The following is an 18266-nucleotide window of genomic DNA, read 5'->3' as shown; positions in this document are numbered from 1 at the left end:
TGAGCATTTAGGAAAAACATAACTGGAATGCAACTGTCATTACATTCGAGTTTTATCCATTAAAGTTTAAACTGGGTCACACAAGCTGTAGCTGTCTGGATCTCATCCCCATGTGGCCTCTCCTACAGATTACTGCCACAGCCCCAAGCAGTGTGGCTACAACACACCAGCAGATGGCAATTAAAGCGTTAAATAATTAATTTCGTAACACTAAACCACCTCCATAAAATAATAAAACACACGTGACCACAAAGAGGAAAAAAAACTGGGTCGTGTGAAAATCGTCAGGTGGGTTAACATAATCAGAATATTTACTTAAACGGGAGGAATCCAATGAGCTATAAAACTCTCACATATTTTCAGTAGGGACATGGAGTCAGAAGCTAACGAGAGAAGCGTCCAAAGGCTGATTTGCCTCCCTAATTGGATTGAGGGCTGTGGTCGATATGCTGCCCAATTCCAAGGGCGCATTAAGCCGGCGATGAATCGCGCAATGGATAGACAACGCACGCGCCGTTCCGCACTCACAGTATCGACAGCGCCCATCGACCGACCGCACAACTCGCAAACGTCCCCGAAATAAAACGCGCACCAGTGAAACGACCAGTTGGTATGTGACCTCTTTATTTATTTTCAAGAACAAGAACACTGTACAGGACTCTTGTAGCAGAAAAATAGGGCCTCACAAATATGAGTGGTACAAAGAAAGGTGGGACTCCGAACCCCATGAGCTTGATAGAAAAAGTAGGACACACACCAAATTTTTTTTCTTTTGCTTGAAGGAGCACCGGCCACTGGCCGACAGAGGGACGAGCCTCCGGCTCTAGTACTCCTCTCCCTCCTCCTCGCCCTCTCCCTCCACAGAGTCGACGCCCACCTCCTCGTAATCCTTCTCCAGCGCCGCCAGATCCTCGCGAGCCTCCGAGAACTCCCCCTCCTCCATGCCCTCTCCCACGTACCAGTGCACGAAGGCGCGCTTGGCGTACATGAGGTCGAACTTGTGGTCCAGGCGAGCCCAGGCCTCGGCGATGGCCGTGGTGTTGCTGAGCATGCAGACGGCGCGCTGCACCTTTGCCAGGTCTCCCCCGGGCACCACGGTAGGCGGCTGGTAGTTGATGCCCACCTTGAAGCCCGTAGGGCACCAGTCGACAAACTGGATGGTGCGCTTGGTCTTGATGGTGGCGATGGCGGCGTTGACGTCCTTGGGCACGACGTCGCCGCGGTACAGCATGCAGCACGCCATGTACTTGCCGTGGCGGGGGTCGCACTTCACCATCTGGTTGGCCGGCTCGAAGCAGGCGTTGGTGATCTCGGCGACGGACAGCTGCTCGTGGTAGGCCTTCTCGGCCGAGATGACGGGTGCGTAGGTCGCCAGTGGGAAATGGATGCGCGGGTAGGGCACCAGGTTGGTCTGGAACTCGGTGAGGTCGACGTTGAGGGCACCGTCGAAGCGCAGCGAGGCGGTGATGGACGAGACGATCTGGCCGATGAGGCGGTTGAGGTTGGTGTAGGTGGGGCGCTCGATGTCCAGGTTGCGGCGGCAGATGTCGTAGATAGCCTCGTTGTCGACCATGAAGGCGCAGTCCGAGTGCTCCAGGGTGGTGTGGGTGGTGAGGATGGAGTTGTAGGGCTCCACCACGGCGGTGGACACCTGCGGCGCCGGGTAGATGGCGAACTCCAGCTTGGACTTCTTGCCGTAGTCGACCGAGAGGCGCTCCATGAGCAGCGAGGTGAAGCCTGAGCCCGTGCCACCGCCAAAGCTGTGGAAGATCAGGAAGCCCTGCAGCCCCGTGCACTGATCCGCCTGGGTCACAGACAGAGAGGAAGATCACATTAAAACCAGAAGGCTGCAATCAATCTTCAAACATTAATTTATACGGTTCTTCATGACAAGGGATATGATTTTGATTTAAAGCTTTCGTGACTGCAGGGATTCATATTCTTGGTTCTTTCGGTAAAGTCACGTAGAAGGGAAACAATAAAATAATAAATAAAAAGTAAAATCGCGTAGAAGGGAAACAATAAAATAATAAACAAAAAGTTTTTATTTTATTGCTTCCCTTCTACGTGACTTTACCGAAAGAACCAAGAATAAGGGATATGATTATCAATGCATTTAACTTCCTTCGTAAGACATACATCATTTGGACCTTTGCTACATTTATTGACGGACTTGTCATCATGCTTCGGCGGTGCCTGTTGCAGTCTAACCACTCTCACTCACCTTGTCCAAACCTGCACTGTTGCTCACTCTCTGCTAATGGCTTGACATCTTTCGCTTTGCAATGGGATGGACGGTGGTTTCGAACCGCTAGTTCTCTCCAATAAACATTTCAGGCCCACTCTGCATGTTAAGCCATGTCCTCTTAAAACATAAACTAGTGCTTTAGAGGGGACCTTTGTTGTTGCCGAATTTTGGTGAATTGCTCATCCTTGTACTTGCATTTGCCGTGTATGTTGAACTTCTTTTGCACCGTACGTAGCCAACCGTGCTAAACGGAGGTGCGGGAATCTCCGGTTACAAGCATGACGATGGCCAAAACCGATGAGGACAATGATAGTGCTGATGGCTACGCTTCTAAAAGAGGTGGAGTACTCTGTGGATGGGCTCTCTCACCAGCTTGCGGATGCGGTCCAGCACCAGGTCGACGATCTCCTTGCCAATGGTGTAGTGGCCACGAGCGTAGTTGTTGGCGGCATCCTCCTTGCCCGTGATCAGCTGCTCAGGGTGGAAGAGCTGGCGGTACGTTCCCGTGCGCACCTCGTCTGCACACGCAGGCCACGCCGTTCGATTAACACCTCACACGTAATAATTTTACTTGCAGTCCGTAGTCACGTGCGATCGGCAAAAACGCCAACGGGAAATAAACTGTTGTGGCTGATAGCGCTTCGTAATGTAATGTATTATATAGCCATTTGTAAATCCACTTCTGTATAGTGAACGTTGGTGAATTGGGAGTCCCAGGACCAGTTTATATATAATTTGCAACTTATGTAATCTATGGCCAGGAATCAAACTCAGATCACCCAGTTCATTGCTCTGACAGCACTTAATGTTACAATGTTTTATTTTTTGTTAACAGACCTTGGTCTGTATTACAATGCACCATGGCTGTGCATATATTATACATGCTCTATTGTGCTCAATGAGCTACATGTGTTGTGGCATCTCTTGCTTCCTACACAAAGCAACCCAGTAGTATTTCTGTAATGGGCCACACCCTCTATGAGGAAATGTCTATGAATACTGCCCAATTAAACAAATGCTAGAAAACAATGGTTCAGTAAGCCTATCACCGGTGAAAAGACAAATGTTTTTTAAATACATTTTTGGAGCCTTTCAATATTTTTTGGCTGACTACATGGTGCCACTTTCAAGTGAAAGGAGCACCAAATGTCCAAGTACATTCACATTCAGCTTCATTATTTTCCAAATTAAGATTTCTCATTTAGGCTCAGTCCAACATTCCTCTGGGTTTGATAAAATGAGCAGATCAAAAGTCTATAGTATCTGTCCGATGGAAAGACTAACCCTGGTTAGGGGAATGTGGAGGATGAGCAATGTCCCACATTAATTCAAAACATATAACGGAGCAAAAGTCAAAATGGCCTTGACGAATTGTCTCAGTGACCGAGACATCTAAACATTCACCAAAAAAATGGGGTTGGCATGGTTACTGGACATCTGTGAAAAAGATCTTAATGGCTCATCAGATTCCTCCAGTATAAATACTCTGAATCTGGTTCGCATGGGCCACTCTCTGGTTTCACACCGGAGGCCCTCACGCACCCACTACGGTGGGCTCCAGGTCCACGAACACGGCGCGGGGCACGTGTTTGCCCGCGCCGGTCTCGCTGAAGAAGGTGTTGAAGGAGTCGTCGCCCCCTCCGATGGTCTTGTCACTCGGCATCTGCCCATCGGGCTGGATGCCGTGCTCCAGGCAGTAGAGCTCCCAGCATGCATTGCCGATCTGCACGCCAGCCTGCCCCACGTGGATGGAGATGCACTCACGCTGTGCGGGGAGCAGAGGGGACACAGAAGGAAACAGACATTGACATGGGGTCAGTAACAGCAGAAATATTGAGTGCTGACACGGGGAGAGGTGGTGCAGTGGTTTATGTATTCTGCTACGATATCTGCAACTTGTATTTTATTCACCACCATGCCCGTCGGTAGCATGTGGTGTTTTTGTGGGCAGCGGCGGTGCAGCGATTGTCAAACATGACAAACTGCATTCGATTACTATATGTGGCCATCTGTGGTAAGTGGCTTCTTAATGCCCCCGGGCATTCCTATATGGGATGCTGTGTGTAAATACCAACAATATAGTAGAGCAGTTGCCTCTATTTAACCAGAAAATGAAATATAGGCAAGTTAAGATATGATATACAGCAATGCATTTTTTGCAAAGGCAGTCTGGGTTACATCAAGCCATTTTGAAAACACCAGAATATACTATGTCTCACAATGGAGAGACCAGGCAGCCACACGTGTGGTTCTATGCTCCACCATCCCCATCGTGTGCCGTGCCAGCCTCCATTATTGTTGGCTCACAGCACTCGTTTGTAACAGGGGATCTTTGTCTTTAGGGAGTAGTGGTATGGCTCTGCAGCCCGCATGACTCCAGTCTGATTAATAGTAGGCTGCACATTCTTTAGCGATTACTGTATTTTCTTAGAGCTGGTGGGGTTTTTCTTTCTATATGTGGCCGAATAGTCCTTTAATTATTTTCAAAGGCAGATTTTTCATGATGGTAGTTCGGGGTGGGGGGCGTACGCCCTGGAAAGAAAACAAGATGGGGTGTGGAGAATGATGTATTATTGGGCTTGAGATAAAGGATGTCACGCTCTGGGATGGGCTACAGAGGGAGGGGCAGCAAAGAGATGGAGGGGGGTGGGCGGAGGCTTCATGGGCAATGGTGACGGGGACCACCTCAAAGCGAAAAACGCGGTTCGTGCTGACTGACGGCATCGCGTAGCTGTAACAGCAGCAGCAGCTACGGTAGCTGCTGTTGTTGTTACAACGGACGTTGACGGGAAAACAGGCACGGCCATTGTACAGTGCCAGTGTAGCTGGGAAAGAATGACATCAGGACGTCTTATTTCGGCTACTCAAGCCAAGCGCTCTCGCAATGTAATTTTCTTTGTTTTAATTCTATGGGCGCAGTGCGGTGCTTGTAATCCCATGTAACGCGCACATCCGTGCGTGGAACACCAGCCTCGGTGTATTTTTTTTTTAAACGCATTTATTTATATACAATACACACAATAATCCAACACAATACTCACGCGAATGTAAATTTCATAATTGCACAATAAAAAAGTCAAAAAAATTACGAAGCTGAACCTGCCACGACGTTTAATATGTTCAATATTCACGATCAACCATGGTCAATCCACTGCTGGATTAATACATTGCACGTTAATTTCAACAATGGTGATGACAGCTGAGAAATAAATCACAGTGCAACAAATGCAAAAAAAAATCTAACGGTGCAAGCTTTGGCGAACGTTCCTCAACGCCGCAATGCGTGACCGTTATTTATTTATTTAGCATAGAAAAAACAACATGGCCAATCGCATCCCCTGGAAAATTCTGGATATGCGCGGTGCCTTCTTTTCCAGAGAATATCGTTATTTTCAATTTATCCTGCAATTCAACGAAACAGGCGCACCGTGTATATATAGACATAGGCTTGCGACCGTGCATATATCGTTAAATAACATGAATTGTGATATACTTTACCATGTCGTTGTTTTAGCTGAACGAAGGAGGCGACTGGGTGAGGAGGATCTCGCTCGTCTCAGCCTTTATGCAGCTGCCGTGAGCTCGAATGGCCGCCTGACCTCATCGCTCCGCCTTTTATACTCCGCGCCCACGGCGAGGCGGAGCCGTCCGTGGAGTGACAGCACGCGAAGGTGCGGGGAGGGGGGCGCGTGCTCCCATTGGCTGCGCCGCACCGCGTCCGTTTACCATTGCCGTGGCGGCAAAGTGAGGGACAGCGCCGATTGGCTCGTTTGAATCTTAACGCTTTTGTCCAGGTAACCCCCCCTCACCCCCTGGGCCCCCCCCCACAACCGCCGTGCTGCGCTGTTTGTAGCAACGGAAGCGAGGCGCGCGGCCTCGTAGTAGGGCCACGCCGCGTCCGTTGCCACGGTGACCGGATTTGCATGAGAAAGGTCGCCATGGTAACGGCGTTAAGCACAACACTTTTGCTCAAACATAACTCTCCAGATTTCAAGAGAGCAACGGTCAACGGTTGCGTGCGAGACGTGAAGCACGCACGAGAGAAAGCAAAGAAAGTCATCAACACAACCGAATAATAATGTCAAATAAAGTTAGGTTTGGCTGTTTTAACCATTAAAAAATATATATAACTACTAATTTGTTCACTGAAAATAAATGCTGGAACATTTTAAGAATATCTCAGAATAACGCCACTCCGTGTCGGTTTATGGGGATTCTTTGACCATACTTGACCACGTTGGTCGATGAGGGTTTAGTTGAGAGTGGCTCGCCCCCGTTTACATGTCACTCGGGCAGGAATCTCACTCCAGTTACCGGGTTCATCGTGCAGTGTGCCAAACGCTGCGCCATCACAACTCATCCAAGAATCAATGCCTTTTAACTTATTTTGTGCCTATTATATATTTTGTGCCTATTATACATTTGTTTTAATTTCAAGGCCATACACAGTGTCATTGATGAACGTGTTGAGTTGTTGTTTCGTGCGATTGTGCACCACTTCCAAATCAGAACCGTCACCATATCATTTGTTTGCATTCCATTCTGAAGGCAAATAGGAGGGTTTTAACGTCTCATCAGCACGGTTTTAGCCCGATTAGAGCATTGCCACCGGTATCGTTAAGCGAACGAACTGTTCTCAAACACCGTCTTGGTTATTTCGGTAAAGTCACGTAGAATGAGAATAAAACAATAAAACAAAATAAGACAATAAAATTCTCACGACGTTTCTACGTGACTTCACCGAAAGAACCAAGAAGATGAATCATTGCAGTCACGAAAGCTTTAAATCGAACTGTTCTCAAACATATTTCCAAAAATGCATTCCGTTTTGCAGCAATGCCGAGTGAAATATCTATCATAATAGAGGTCTGTGGGTTATATCGATTAAATATATAAATGTTGTGTCGTTTAAACCCGCCACCACCCGACACAGCCAACTAGTAAGGGTTGTCACATAAACAGAACGTGGCCAATTCGTCACTAGCACTAACCGGTGTGTTGGAGAGCCAAGCCACAACATTTACATACTGATTTGTCAGGCTGTCGCCTGATGAAGCTAGTTGTAATTACTGGCGAAACGTCGTACTCAGTTTGTAAATGTTGTGGCTTGGCTCTCCAACACACCGGTTAGTGCTAGTGACGAATTGGCACGTTCTGTTTACGTGACAACCCTTACTAGTTAGCTGTGTCGGGTGGTGGCGGATTTGAACGACACATTTATATATTTGCGCGATCTAACCCAAAAACCTCTATTATGGATGATATTGGTCGCGAAAGCCTTCGTGTTAAACTGATGTATCTATAGTTTGCTACTGACATGAATTTGTGTAAACACAATAGTTTCCAACACTAAAGCCTGTGTACCATTTGATCATTTAACGAGCGGTTTTTGTTTGGAAATCTTACTTTGTATGGTAACTACATCTGAAAAGAGTGACTGAATCAATTAATTGAAGGGAAACCCGAACTGGAATACGACACGCGAGGTGGATGGGGTGGTAGCACCCTTTGTCTCGACAGTGTATGGTGTTCATTTTAGGCTGAGTCGACCTAGGGGAGTATCGGGCAGACTAGCATGAAGGGTACAGTGAAGAACCCTGACTAAACACACACATATATAGTGCAGACATACCATAAGCACACAATACAATGTACACAAATTAAAGACAAAGATCCCCCGTATAGGATATACAGACTGTTGGGGCAAGTGGTGTCAGCGAGCACCTGAGAATCGTTATCCTGAAGGAATCCGATGAGCTATGAAGCTCTTTTTGCACACATGTCCACCTGTTAAGGCTAGCACGGGCACGCGATGGGGTGGGTGGTGGCCAGCACCACCCACCCCATCACCTTCGTCCCACAAGTGGTGATGTTTAAGGCTGAGTCGACCTGGGGTTGGCTCAAATATTCACCACTGCTTTTGATCCTGAGTGGGAATCGAGCTTGGGTTGCCGGGCTCGTAGCGAATTTCACTAACCACCGCTCCCCACAGATTAAACACGCATACTAAAAATACATACCAACTACACAGACCTACATAACACACACATACTAAAAATACATACCAACTACACAGACCTACATAACACACACACAACACGCACATACTAAAAATACATACCAACTACACAGACCTACATAACACAAACACAACACGCACATACTAAAAATACATACCAACTACACAGACATACATAACACACACACAACACGCACATACTAAAAATACATACCAACTACACAGACCTACATAACACACACACACATACTAAAAATACATACCAATTACATAACACACACAACACGTACATGCTGAACGCGTATAGAAAACACACGGACACGTTAATGATGCCGACATAATGAACACGCACAGTCAACACGTATCCACACTAAACACACACACACACTGAGAGAGCCATTCTGGAATGTTGCCCGTTGCTCAGTAGCCAATGCTACAACAAGCGAGGTGGAATGGCGCCTAGCAACGTGGAGTTGAGAGCTGAGTAGCCACGCCGTCAATCCGACCCCTCTCACACACAGCGGTAGCAGCAGCAGCCGCGAGGCAGTGGGCGACACGAGGGGGAAGGGACGTGGCAGGTGGACGAAGAGCACTTGTCTTAGTGTCGACCTCGGCAGGCAAGTTCCACTCTGGAGCAAACGCATCGTCATCACCTGAACACAGCCCTGACGTTACCCGAACCGCTGGTGAGAAAGTCCGCGTACAACAGCAGGCAGGTTCATTCGAGGAGTTTATGTTCGTGTGTCACCAAGTGAGAACTCAAGAGGGCAGGATGACTCTCGTTTGTGACAGTCACCTGGGTCACCAACAAGACAAAAGCCATACGATGACGTATAGTGAATCGGAGTGAGTTGATCTCACTCATTCACTACAGCAGTCACTCGCTCACCAGCGGTCGGGCACCTCCTTATCACTCTTCTATCGCTACTATACGGGTGACCCTTCCCACGAACGCCACTCCGTTTCCTCCACCCCTGTCGAGGGCTACCGGACTGAGTCGTCGTCGCATCCACACGGTTGTTCAACCACACCAACACTGCGGGCCACTTTTGCTTTCTTCGCATCCTCAAGTTTGGAATTCCCCTCCTCTCATCTCTTTTCCCAAGTGATGTAATATTCTTTGGGTCTTTCGATATAATCTTGATCAGTTCCAGAAACCTGTTCACTCATATTTTACGTTTAATAGTTGTGTATCTTGCCGTGGAGTGAGTGTCTGGTGAGTGTGTACCAAGTGGTGAGGTGTCTGGGGAGTTTTGAGAGTGGCCAAGAAGAGAGAGGAAGACCACATGGCAAGAGAAACCAGTTAGGGGAGAAGAGTTGAGAAAAAAGGGACTGATCCTATGGGGCAGATAACCTCGTCTGTAGGACGGACTGCCCTGAAGTATATTATACTTCTAATAGTTCGATTTCTACCTGGCAGATTGCGGTTTTGGTGCTGTGGGTCTGTGCTCAGTAAGCAGTGATTTTATAAATAACACGGCTGAATTGCTTATACTATTCACGGGTCATGTGTACCGCACTGTGCACCAGATGTATCATCATGTTTTTCACATATTAGGAAACATTTTCAAATACTAGTCATTATAAATAATATCTTTCACTCGAGACCTTTAAATTACTTCACGATGCAAATATATTCAAGGAGGCATTTTCCAAACATCTCCACCCAGGTCCATGTTAAAAAAAAAACACTTAACGCACTCGTCAATAATACTGTGGCATGGAAAATATAGAATAGGCGACGTTTCGGGCAACGGTCCTTGTACACGGCACATAGTGAAATCTAGTCTTTGAGACTCAATGACGCTTTCCTGAACATATATAACGGATACAGGCATTCACTCGTATTCGTGTATTGCACTCACTATGAGATCGCAGTATCACGGGTGGTGGCGACAAACTCATCCAGCGGTGGATTGATCATGGCTGATGATTTTCAAGTAATCTAAAACAAGTGGTATTTCTCTTTTCTATACAGCTACATCACTTTCGATATGTGCACGACTACGAAAGTAATTTAGAATCTCACACTGGGTCGTATGAATAATGTATAAGAATGCACGTGCGCCCGTGCCCATTTAATAAACGCAACCATTAAATATGCACGCCATGTACACGTGCAGGCATAGCATGTCAGCCGATGGCATCTTCTACGTTATGCCTAGTTTAAATAGTTTAGTTGTATAGCTTAGCTTTTTAGTTAATAGTTTACATATGTAGAGTACATTTTTTTTATGTGAACGCGGCTGGCTGCAGAGCGTAATGCACAAAATAAACATTCAGACGTCCAACAAGTGATTTCCAAATGCAATCTGTGTGGGTGGTGCTTATTTTCAATTTACAACCGGAACCATTTGTGGAAATTCAACGTTCCTATGGCGGACACGAGTCTGTCCATGGAACAACCACTGTGGACTTGCCCATAAAGTGGTAGTCGCCGTTTATTGCAGAGGCTCGTGGTTAGACTCCGACAGGGCGCCCCAGTTATAACTGCAGGTGCATTCACCACACATAGGCGCCGTCTGCTTTACAGTGGACGTTAAATCTACTAGAGTCCGGATCACATGCAGCAGCAGCGGCAGCAGCAACAACACCGACATCGCCCCTACTGTGAGATGACTCCAGACTGTGAAACGTTGCGCCTTTGTTCGCCATAGCCTTGCACTATAAGAATTGCGGAATACCAATGTTTGAATTATCATTAACTAATGGGTTTTTAAAAAAATAATTGTTGACGTATATATCTCACGATCTTGATGTATAAGACACTCTAGCGTGTGCACGGTTAGGCGAGTGGACTTGTACTACAATAGGAGTCGCAAGAGCTTTTGATGCAAATCCAGAGGGAGCGGTGGCGCCGTGGTTTACGCACTGCGTTTTTTAACCCAACCTCACCCAAGTTAGATTTCCGGCCACGGCTAAAATCAGTGGCCAGTTGATATCTGAACGTCACGGCTGGAAGGGAATGTATGTATGTTGAACTTCTTTCACGCCGTACGTAGCCGATCGTGCGACTCGGAGGAATGAGCACCAGTGGTCGGGACTGACTACATCCACCGCGGAGACTGAGCGATACAATCAGCCAATGTGCAGTGGATAACCCATGGCTGCTTTGACAGGACGCGATGTTGTGGATCGTGTGAATACGCGAGTGTGCAGTCTATTAATGGATGCAGCAAATGCTTTATTTATCCAGATGAGAGCCATTGAAGCTGTACGAGATGTGAGGAGCCCGGAGATCTCATGAGTGCAGCGCATTGTGATGTGATCCTCACTCCACTCACTCACTGCACACTCTGCCTGCACGACACACCAGCCTACAACACACAGCCCTACAACACACCCACCCTGAACCACACACCACACCATATGCATGGCACGGGCCCGTGTGTGTGGCGTGTGGTACAGAGTGTGGTGTATGGAGAGCGGCAGGGTAGCGGGTCGGAGCGTGCCGCGCTACGAACCCGGCGAACCGAGTTAGATTCCCGCTCACGGCCAACAACAGGTCCTGATCCTCCCCTAGGTCGACTCAGCCTCAAATGAGCACCTGATGAGGTGTGTAAACATCGCCACCCGGGATACAAAGGCGGCCGGGCGTAGTGTTGGCTACCCCACCCGCTCGTGTGCCGTGCCGGCCTTAATAAGTGCTCGCGAAGAGCACTTTCCGCAACAGTCTGTGAAGGCTATACGGGGGATCTTTGTCTTTGGTGCGCGCTACAGGCGGCACCCCACGCTCGCTGTCGATGTGTGGCTGGACACGCGGTGTTGTTCATCCGGAGCCGACGGGAAATCGTCCTGACACAACACGGGGTGGACTGTGGTCCCTCGCGCTCGGTCCGATGTGACCTTCAGAGCCCAGTCAGAGACAAAGCTCTCGCCTCTCGCCTCATAGACCGTAGGGGGGGGGGGAGCTGTTAGCGAGCACCTATCAAGGCAGGTAAGGTTCGCATTGAGGAGTGGCGTTTGTGTGGCCTGCGATAGGAGCCTTCCTCCGTCTCCCCGTTCCTGATGTCTTTAAACCAAATACTCGTTTTCGGCTGAGTGGACCTAGGGGAAAGCCAGAGAATGGCTGTTAAAACATCCGTGTGTTGTTTGAAGAGCTTGTGTAAATACAGTGCGCTTCATAAAAATGTTAACACCTCCGAGAATTTGCAACAATGCCACAAGAAATGTGCTGCTGCCTCCGGGCTCTGGAGATCACCTGGAGAAGATTCAAGGCATGCGTTGACAATGATGGTTAATAAGTGGAGACTCTTTGACTTTTTGAAGCTATTAACATACATTTGTCGTTATGTTACAGTGTATTACAGTGTATTATCTTTTTCCAATAATGATAGTCCCATGTAAGTGTTAACATTTCTTTGAAGCACCCTGTATAATCACGAGGCACAGGCACAAGCGATAAAGCACCGTAAAAGTAATAAAGATTGACTCAGGTGGCCCGACTGGGATAACCCAACACCACGGACACGCTCACAGGCGGAGTTTGACTTCTATATTTGGGGGGGGGTGGGGGGCAAGCGTTCGCTTTGTCCCTCACATTAGGAGCCGCAGATGTATATAATTTAATCTCAATTGTAAACTACTGACATGAATAAAGGTGTCCAGTTTGTGGGGGGGGGGCGTTGCACCCCCGTGCCCCCCTCCAACTCCGCCCATTGAAGCACCCCGAACGTGTACCCGGTGTCAGTAGTATTGATAGTTATCTGAACCGGTCCTGGGCTTCCCCTAGGTCGACTTAGCTTGAAATTAGTACCTGGTGCGGTGTGTATATGTGTGTGCGTGTTTTGCACAGTGCCTTGTGACCTCCAGGTGAAAGGCGCTTTAAGAGACTAAATTATTATCAGCATTGGAGAGCCAAAGGCGGCCGGACGTGGTGCTGGCCACGATGTACTGGCCTTCATAGGTACTACTCGCTATGAGCACTTGCCCAAAGAGTCTGTTAAAGGCTTTATAAGTGATCAATGTCTTTGTATACATTCTTACATCTGGTGTTGAATTGGTTTGCTCACTGCGCTACAATCCCGGCAACCTCAGTTCAAATTCTGTCCTTGCAAAACACTACCAACAGAATCTTCATTAAGTATGAGCCTCACCCTAAGTCCACTCAGCCTGAAATTAGTATTTGGTGTCGTGTGTTGAATTGTCAACACACAGCCCTAAAAGAGGCAAATCCTGCCGGGCGTGGAACTGGTCGCATGCGCTGACCACTACCTTACTCACGTGTGGCATACTGGTCTTAATAGGTGCTCGCTAACAGGGTTTGTCCCAACATGTCGAAATACCGTTAAATTGAGGGTTTTGGTCCTGTTAGATTGGCATTGATGCCGTGCGCTGGGCATAGGTCAGATTCATAAAACTCTACGGCTCACATCACCTCCTATTTATAACCTTTTGTTTCTGATGCGGACAGTCCTAAACCTCTTTGTATTCCTGCGATGAATGTCACTGAATTATTTAGATGAGTAATTACACATGGCTGGACAATTTGCTGGCACGAGATTTCTCTTTTTGGGCTCGCCGATTAGCAGAGGAGATAGCTTTACAATGGAGGGCACAGGGTTAGGGCATTTATGGGACTTTCACTCATAAATTACCATTGACAAGCAGAGCTACATCGTGTTATGTGAAGATCGATTCTAATACCACCACCCCATCGGCCACAAGAGGGGTTTGTGGCCAAGAAAAATGTGATCGCACAAAAAAATTCAAATTAACAAAATGTGAACAGGGGGCGCAGAGGTAAGGTTAAGGGTTCGTATGAGGATCAGCGGGAAGCTCGTGATAGTGGCTGTTGGCTAGTTGGTTAGGGCTAGAGTCAGTGGGAGCGTTAACTATTACATTATTTTACCAGGTAAGGCCCACTGAGCTATATAGCGCTTTTTCAAAAGCGACCTGGCCACAAATGATAGCTCAACAAAGTGGCTTATCACGTGGACATTTATAGCAGCCAATACTCTAAACGCATGTTTCTAAATGTGGAGGGTCCGGAGGACACGGAGAAAATCCACACGACCACATGGAGAACATCCAAACTCCATATATATAGGGGTCAGGGTCAGGATGGAACTCACGACCTCCTGCATACAAGTCGAGGGAGATAATATCTCGCCACCGTGGGTTAACGGTAGTGGCTGGTTGGCTTGTTACTTATTTTTTGCGTTATGTCCAGATCATGCTAAACGACATGCGTTTCAACCTGAAATTACATGAGATATATACACAGCCCAACTGGTAAAAAACTAAGTGGTAGAGATACAATTTGAGTGGCTAGCGTGCTCCACGGCATGGTTGCTCCCCTCCTCCTCATCCAAACGGGTGACCTTTTCAGCTTTGGCCGCTTTTCGTTTCTGGCATTCGCAGCTCCCTAAATCATGCAATGGCAGCGGGATGATTCAATTACACGACTCCTTTACCTCGAAACACAAATGCGGGGCGGGGGGGGACTGTACTGAGAGCAACGCGGTTGCTAAGGGTGATAAATATTTCACCGCTGTCGTCAATAATCATGAACGTTTCCTTTTAAGTTGAAACCAAAATATCTGGGGCCGTGGAGAATTTTTCTCTTGAGGTCTAATTTTCCGGTGAAAGTTTGCGCCGATGTCTCCAAACTAAATGGAGAAAATTGCCGAGGTCATGTGATGCATTTTAGTCACTAAATTAAAATGTGAACTTGGCCCATGGCCTATAACAAGCCACCAGTGTGGGCGGTGACTCTACTCCAAGAGCAGAGAGGAGCCCACAGAAGATTAGCATTTTCTTTCGTTGGTCATAAACAGCATTACACAATGCTGCCATACAGTATATGGGAAGGAGATACATTGATTATGTATTGTGTTACTTATAGTCTCTGCAACACGATGCTGGTTATTTTGTGTAGTCTATTAAATTATAAATCGCCGTACGTGGATAGAAACTGATTATTCAGTAACATCAGAGCACAATAAAACTGTTGATCACAAGAAACTGCGACCCAACAACAATGAATGAAAATGCAAAGGAAACCAAATATTTGAAACGAATTATCAGGTGATGCTGCTGCATTGGCAATGGTGCACAATCACTTTTTATATAAACAAAAAAACTCAATATAATCGCAAATAAAATTACCTGTTCTGGCAAACATTGTGCAACCAAATATCCACAGTGGCATTCAAACTGCAAGGGAGTTTACACGTCTTTTGTTGAATGACAACCACCTGCCCATCAACCAAGACCTCAACAAAGTACCTGGCTGCCAACTTAAGTCCCAAATCCCCCTTCTGGGATCGCACTGCAGTCACCATCCTAGAATCTCACCCATATCCAGAAAATCGCTGCTTCTGTTGTGCGAACATCGTGGAACAATGCGGACGTCCAGAATAAACACCTCCTCAAGGACACCAGTGGAGCCATTAACCGCATTATGATATCAACAGCCCGATGCGCACGTCTCCTTCATGAATGACAAGCCACAGTGGTGAGATTGTAGCCACGCAACCCAAACTCTGGACCACAAGCACAAAGTCAACCACTGTGGTCTGTGCTCCTTCAATGGAGGAACAGCAAAAGGACACGGACGCTTTCCTATATCCCTCACGTGGCTAACAGACCTTTACATTTGCGTTGAGCTCCAAAACATTTCTTACATACACGAGAACTGCATAGAACTGCCTTAAAATAAAACAATATATATGGGCGATATTTTATGCAATGGTCCTTGTTCATAGCACATGCTGTGGGTCGTGTTATTTTAACAAATAAATGAAGACATTTTCACATTTGTAAATAGTGGTTAAACCTACTGCATCATTAGTGGGAGACTTAAATACAAACTGAGGGAAGGGGAGCTGAGAGGAGAGGATCGTTGCTCAGTGTAGCGCGGGAGAGAGAAGAGAGGATATGTCAGAATTTGCATTCAGCAGGAATGTGAAGATGATCTTTAGCACTTTATTCAAAAAATTGTCCAGATAATGAATGTGGAGGAGACAAAATTGAGGCATTAGAAACAAAAATTACCTTGCTTTTACGGAAAAACACCAGAATGTCAGCAATTCCTCTGCTTGGCACCTTTCTTTTTTAAATGAAGGTGCCAAGCAGACGATTCATGAATGCGTGTTCATTATACAAGTCGGAGGTAACCGGAGCATTCGGAGAAAAAAACACGCACGTGAGGGGACAACGCTCTATCCCCGTACAGAGCGAAATAGATAGCGATTAGTCCACTTGCTCTACTGCCGTCTCCTGGCGAACCAGGGTATAGCACACCGACGCCCACAGGAAGGGAGTTTCACACCAACCCTTTCTGCCTCCACAGTGTTGGATTACAAGCCACGTGCATAGCGACCACCGCCCGGCTAATTCAAGATAAGATAAGCGATTGCACGATGGTGGTGAGACGCAGGTCACGCTCGCCAAAAATGCCCGAGAGAATGCAAGTTAATTACGGTACAGGCAATAACAAGGTAATTAACATACAAAATCTAGTACAGGAGATGGTAGAATTCAGAAAAGATTCTCAGCAACGCATTCAAATCCCTCGAGAAGCAGAAATGATCAAATGGATGTCACCACTCTCACGATAGAAAGCAGACGATTGTAACAGACGCCGCATAGAAGGTAGGAAATGCACGCAGAGAAGTTTCTCGCTCTAAACGACAGAAGGAGTGGGCTTCAAACGGGGGGAACGGACGAGGAGGGAAACGCAAAATAGTGAGGGTGGACGTGACAGCAACAGAAGAAGTTGACAACGATCGGAGGATAAAAGCGGTAAAGAGGAAGTTGATGATCGGTAAATCACGAATTAGAGCCTTGAGACAGCATGATCTTTTGGCATCGATGTTGGTGCCTCTCACATTGGAACGTTGTGGTTTCGGTTCCGATGTATTTCACACCAAAACTAAACGCCGACCCCGCCGCCGCCCGTTTGAAGTTCCTTGATTTAAAAAGAGACTGCTCCTGACGGGTCAATTGTCGACTATCGAGGGTGGAAGTGAATATTAATCGGTCGGCGTCCCTTTGCTGATGATTCATTGTTGACCCTACAACAGCCATGCGGTTTAGATGTATTATTTGACTTTGGTTGAACATTTTATTTGAAAATAAATATTGGTGTTGAATTTTTTACATTGCTTTCGTATAAATAAATACAAACATCTGCGGAAATATAAAATAGGCGACGTTTCGGACAATGTCCCTTTGCAGCACTGTATATTATATTCTTGGTTCTTTCGGTAAAGTCACGTAGAAGGGAAACAAAAACCAAGAATATGAATCCCTGCAGTCACGAAAGCTTTAAATCACTGTATATTGTTAATTTTTTCACATCGAAAATGGAAAAAACATCGCTGATTTAATTCCAAACTTCTAGTGAATATCGATGCTTTCATTCAAACCGCGGAGTGTTCGATACTACCGATGTTATTCTAATCGATGCCTCTTCGTCCTTGGCTGAGTAGACGATGTCACTAGCGGGCCCGTGGAGTCGCGACTCGTGACGGCGGAGTGGGCAGCCCTCGAGGGCTCTCCCGAGGGCTCACATCTTCCGCGGAGATGGAGCGGTGGAATCAGGTCGCGTGGCATCACAGCAACCGTGTGGCGATGTGACGATGTGGAAGAGGCCATCCATCATCAAACAGCAGGTCGATCACGGCTGACGGCGAAATCATTGCAATAAGTTTAGCATGGTGGCCACGATACAAAGCGAGTGAGGCATGCGGGGATCGACCAACCCCGGTCCATCCCAACGCGAACCGCCCGACCCCGACATTCAACCAGCGCCCCACCTCATCATTATTCAGTGGGCCTCACCTCGCAAGTTAAACACATTTTTTTGTTTTATTTGTAGGGTTTTAAAGTGATTTGTTTATCCATAATTTGTACTCATGTCGTATTTTGTATTATTTGTTGTTACGTTTCGACCAGCCTCCACTGAAACCTATGCTAAAAAGAGCTTTATAGCTCATCGGATTCCTCCAGGATAAATACATCATCATGATTGCTCCTCCCTGTTGGTCCAAG

At 47.0% G+C, this 18266-nt stretch overlaps 1 protein-coding gene across 1 annotated transcript; it reads right to left on the bottom strand.

The window, feature by feature from the left end:
- Window positions 1-607: 607 nt before the first annotated feature.
- Window positions 608-5884, bottom strand: LOC116937310 (tubulin alpha-1A chain). The gene is made up of 4 exons (XM_032944374.2): window positions 5747-5884; window positions 3791-4013; window positions 2618-2766; window positions 608-1804 (listed from the first exon to the last, which is right to left on the bottom strand). Exons 1-4 carry the CDS (start codon window positions 5747-5749, stop codon window positions 824-826), a joined length of 1356 nt encoding a protein of 451 aa, XP_032800265.1. The 5' UTR covers window positions 5750-5884; the 3' UTR covers window positions 608-823.
- Between the last annotated feature and the right edge of the window lie 12382 nt (window positions 5885-18266).

This window comes from Petromyzon marinus, chromosome 4 (genome assembly GCF_048934315.1).
Source record: "Petromyzon marinus isolate PM22_M1 ecotype Great Lakes invasive population chromosome 4, UKy_Petmar_22M1.pri1.0, whole genome shotgun sequence".
Classification (NCBI taxonomy): Eukaryota; Metazoa; Chordata; class Hyperoartia; order Petromyzontiformes; family Petromyzontidae; genus Petromyzon; species Petromyzon marinus.
The sequence above is the reverse complement of the archived record's forward strand: the minus strand, read 5'-3'. Positions and strand labels throughout refer to the sequence as shown.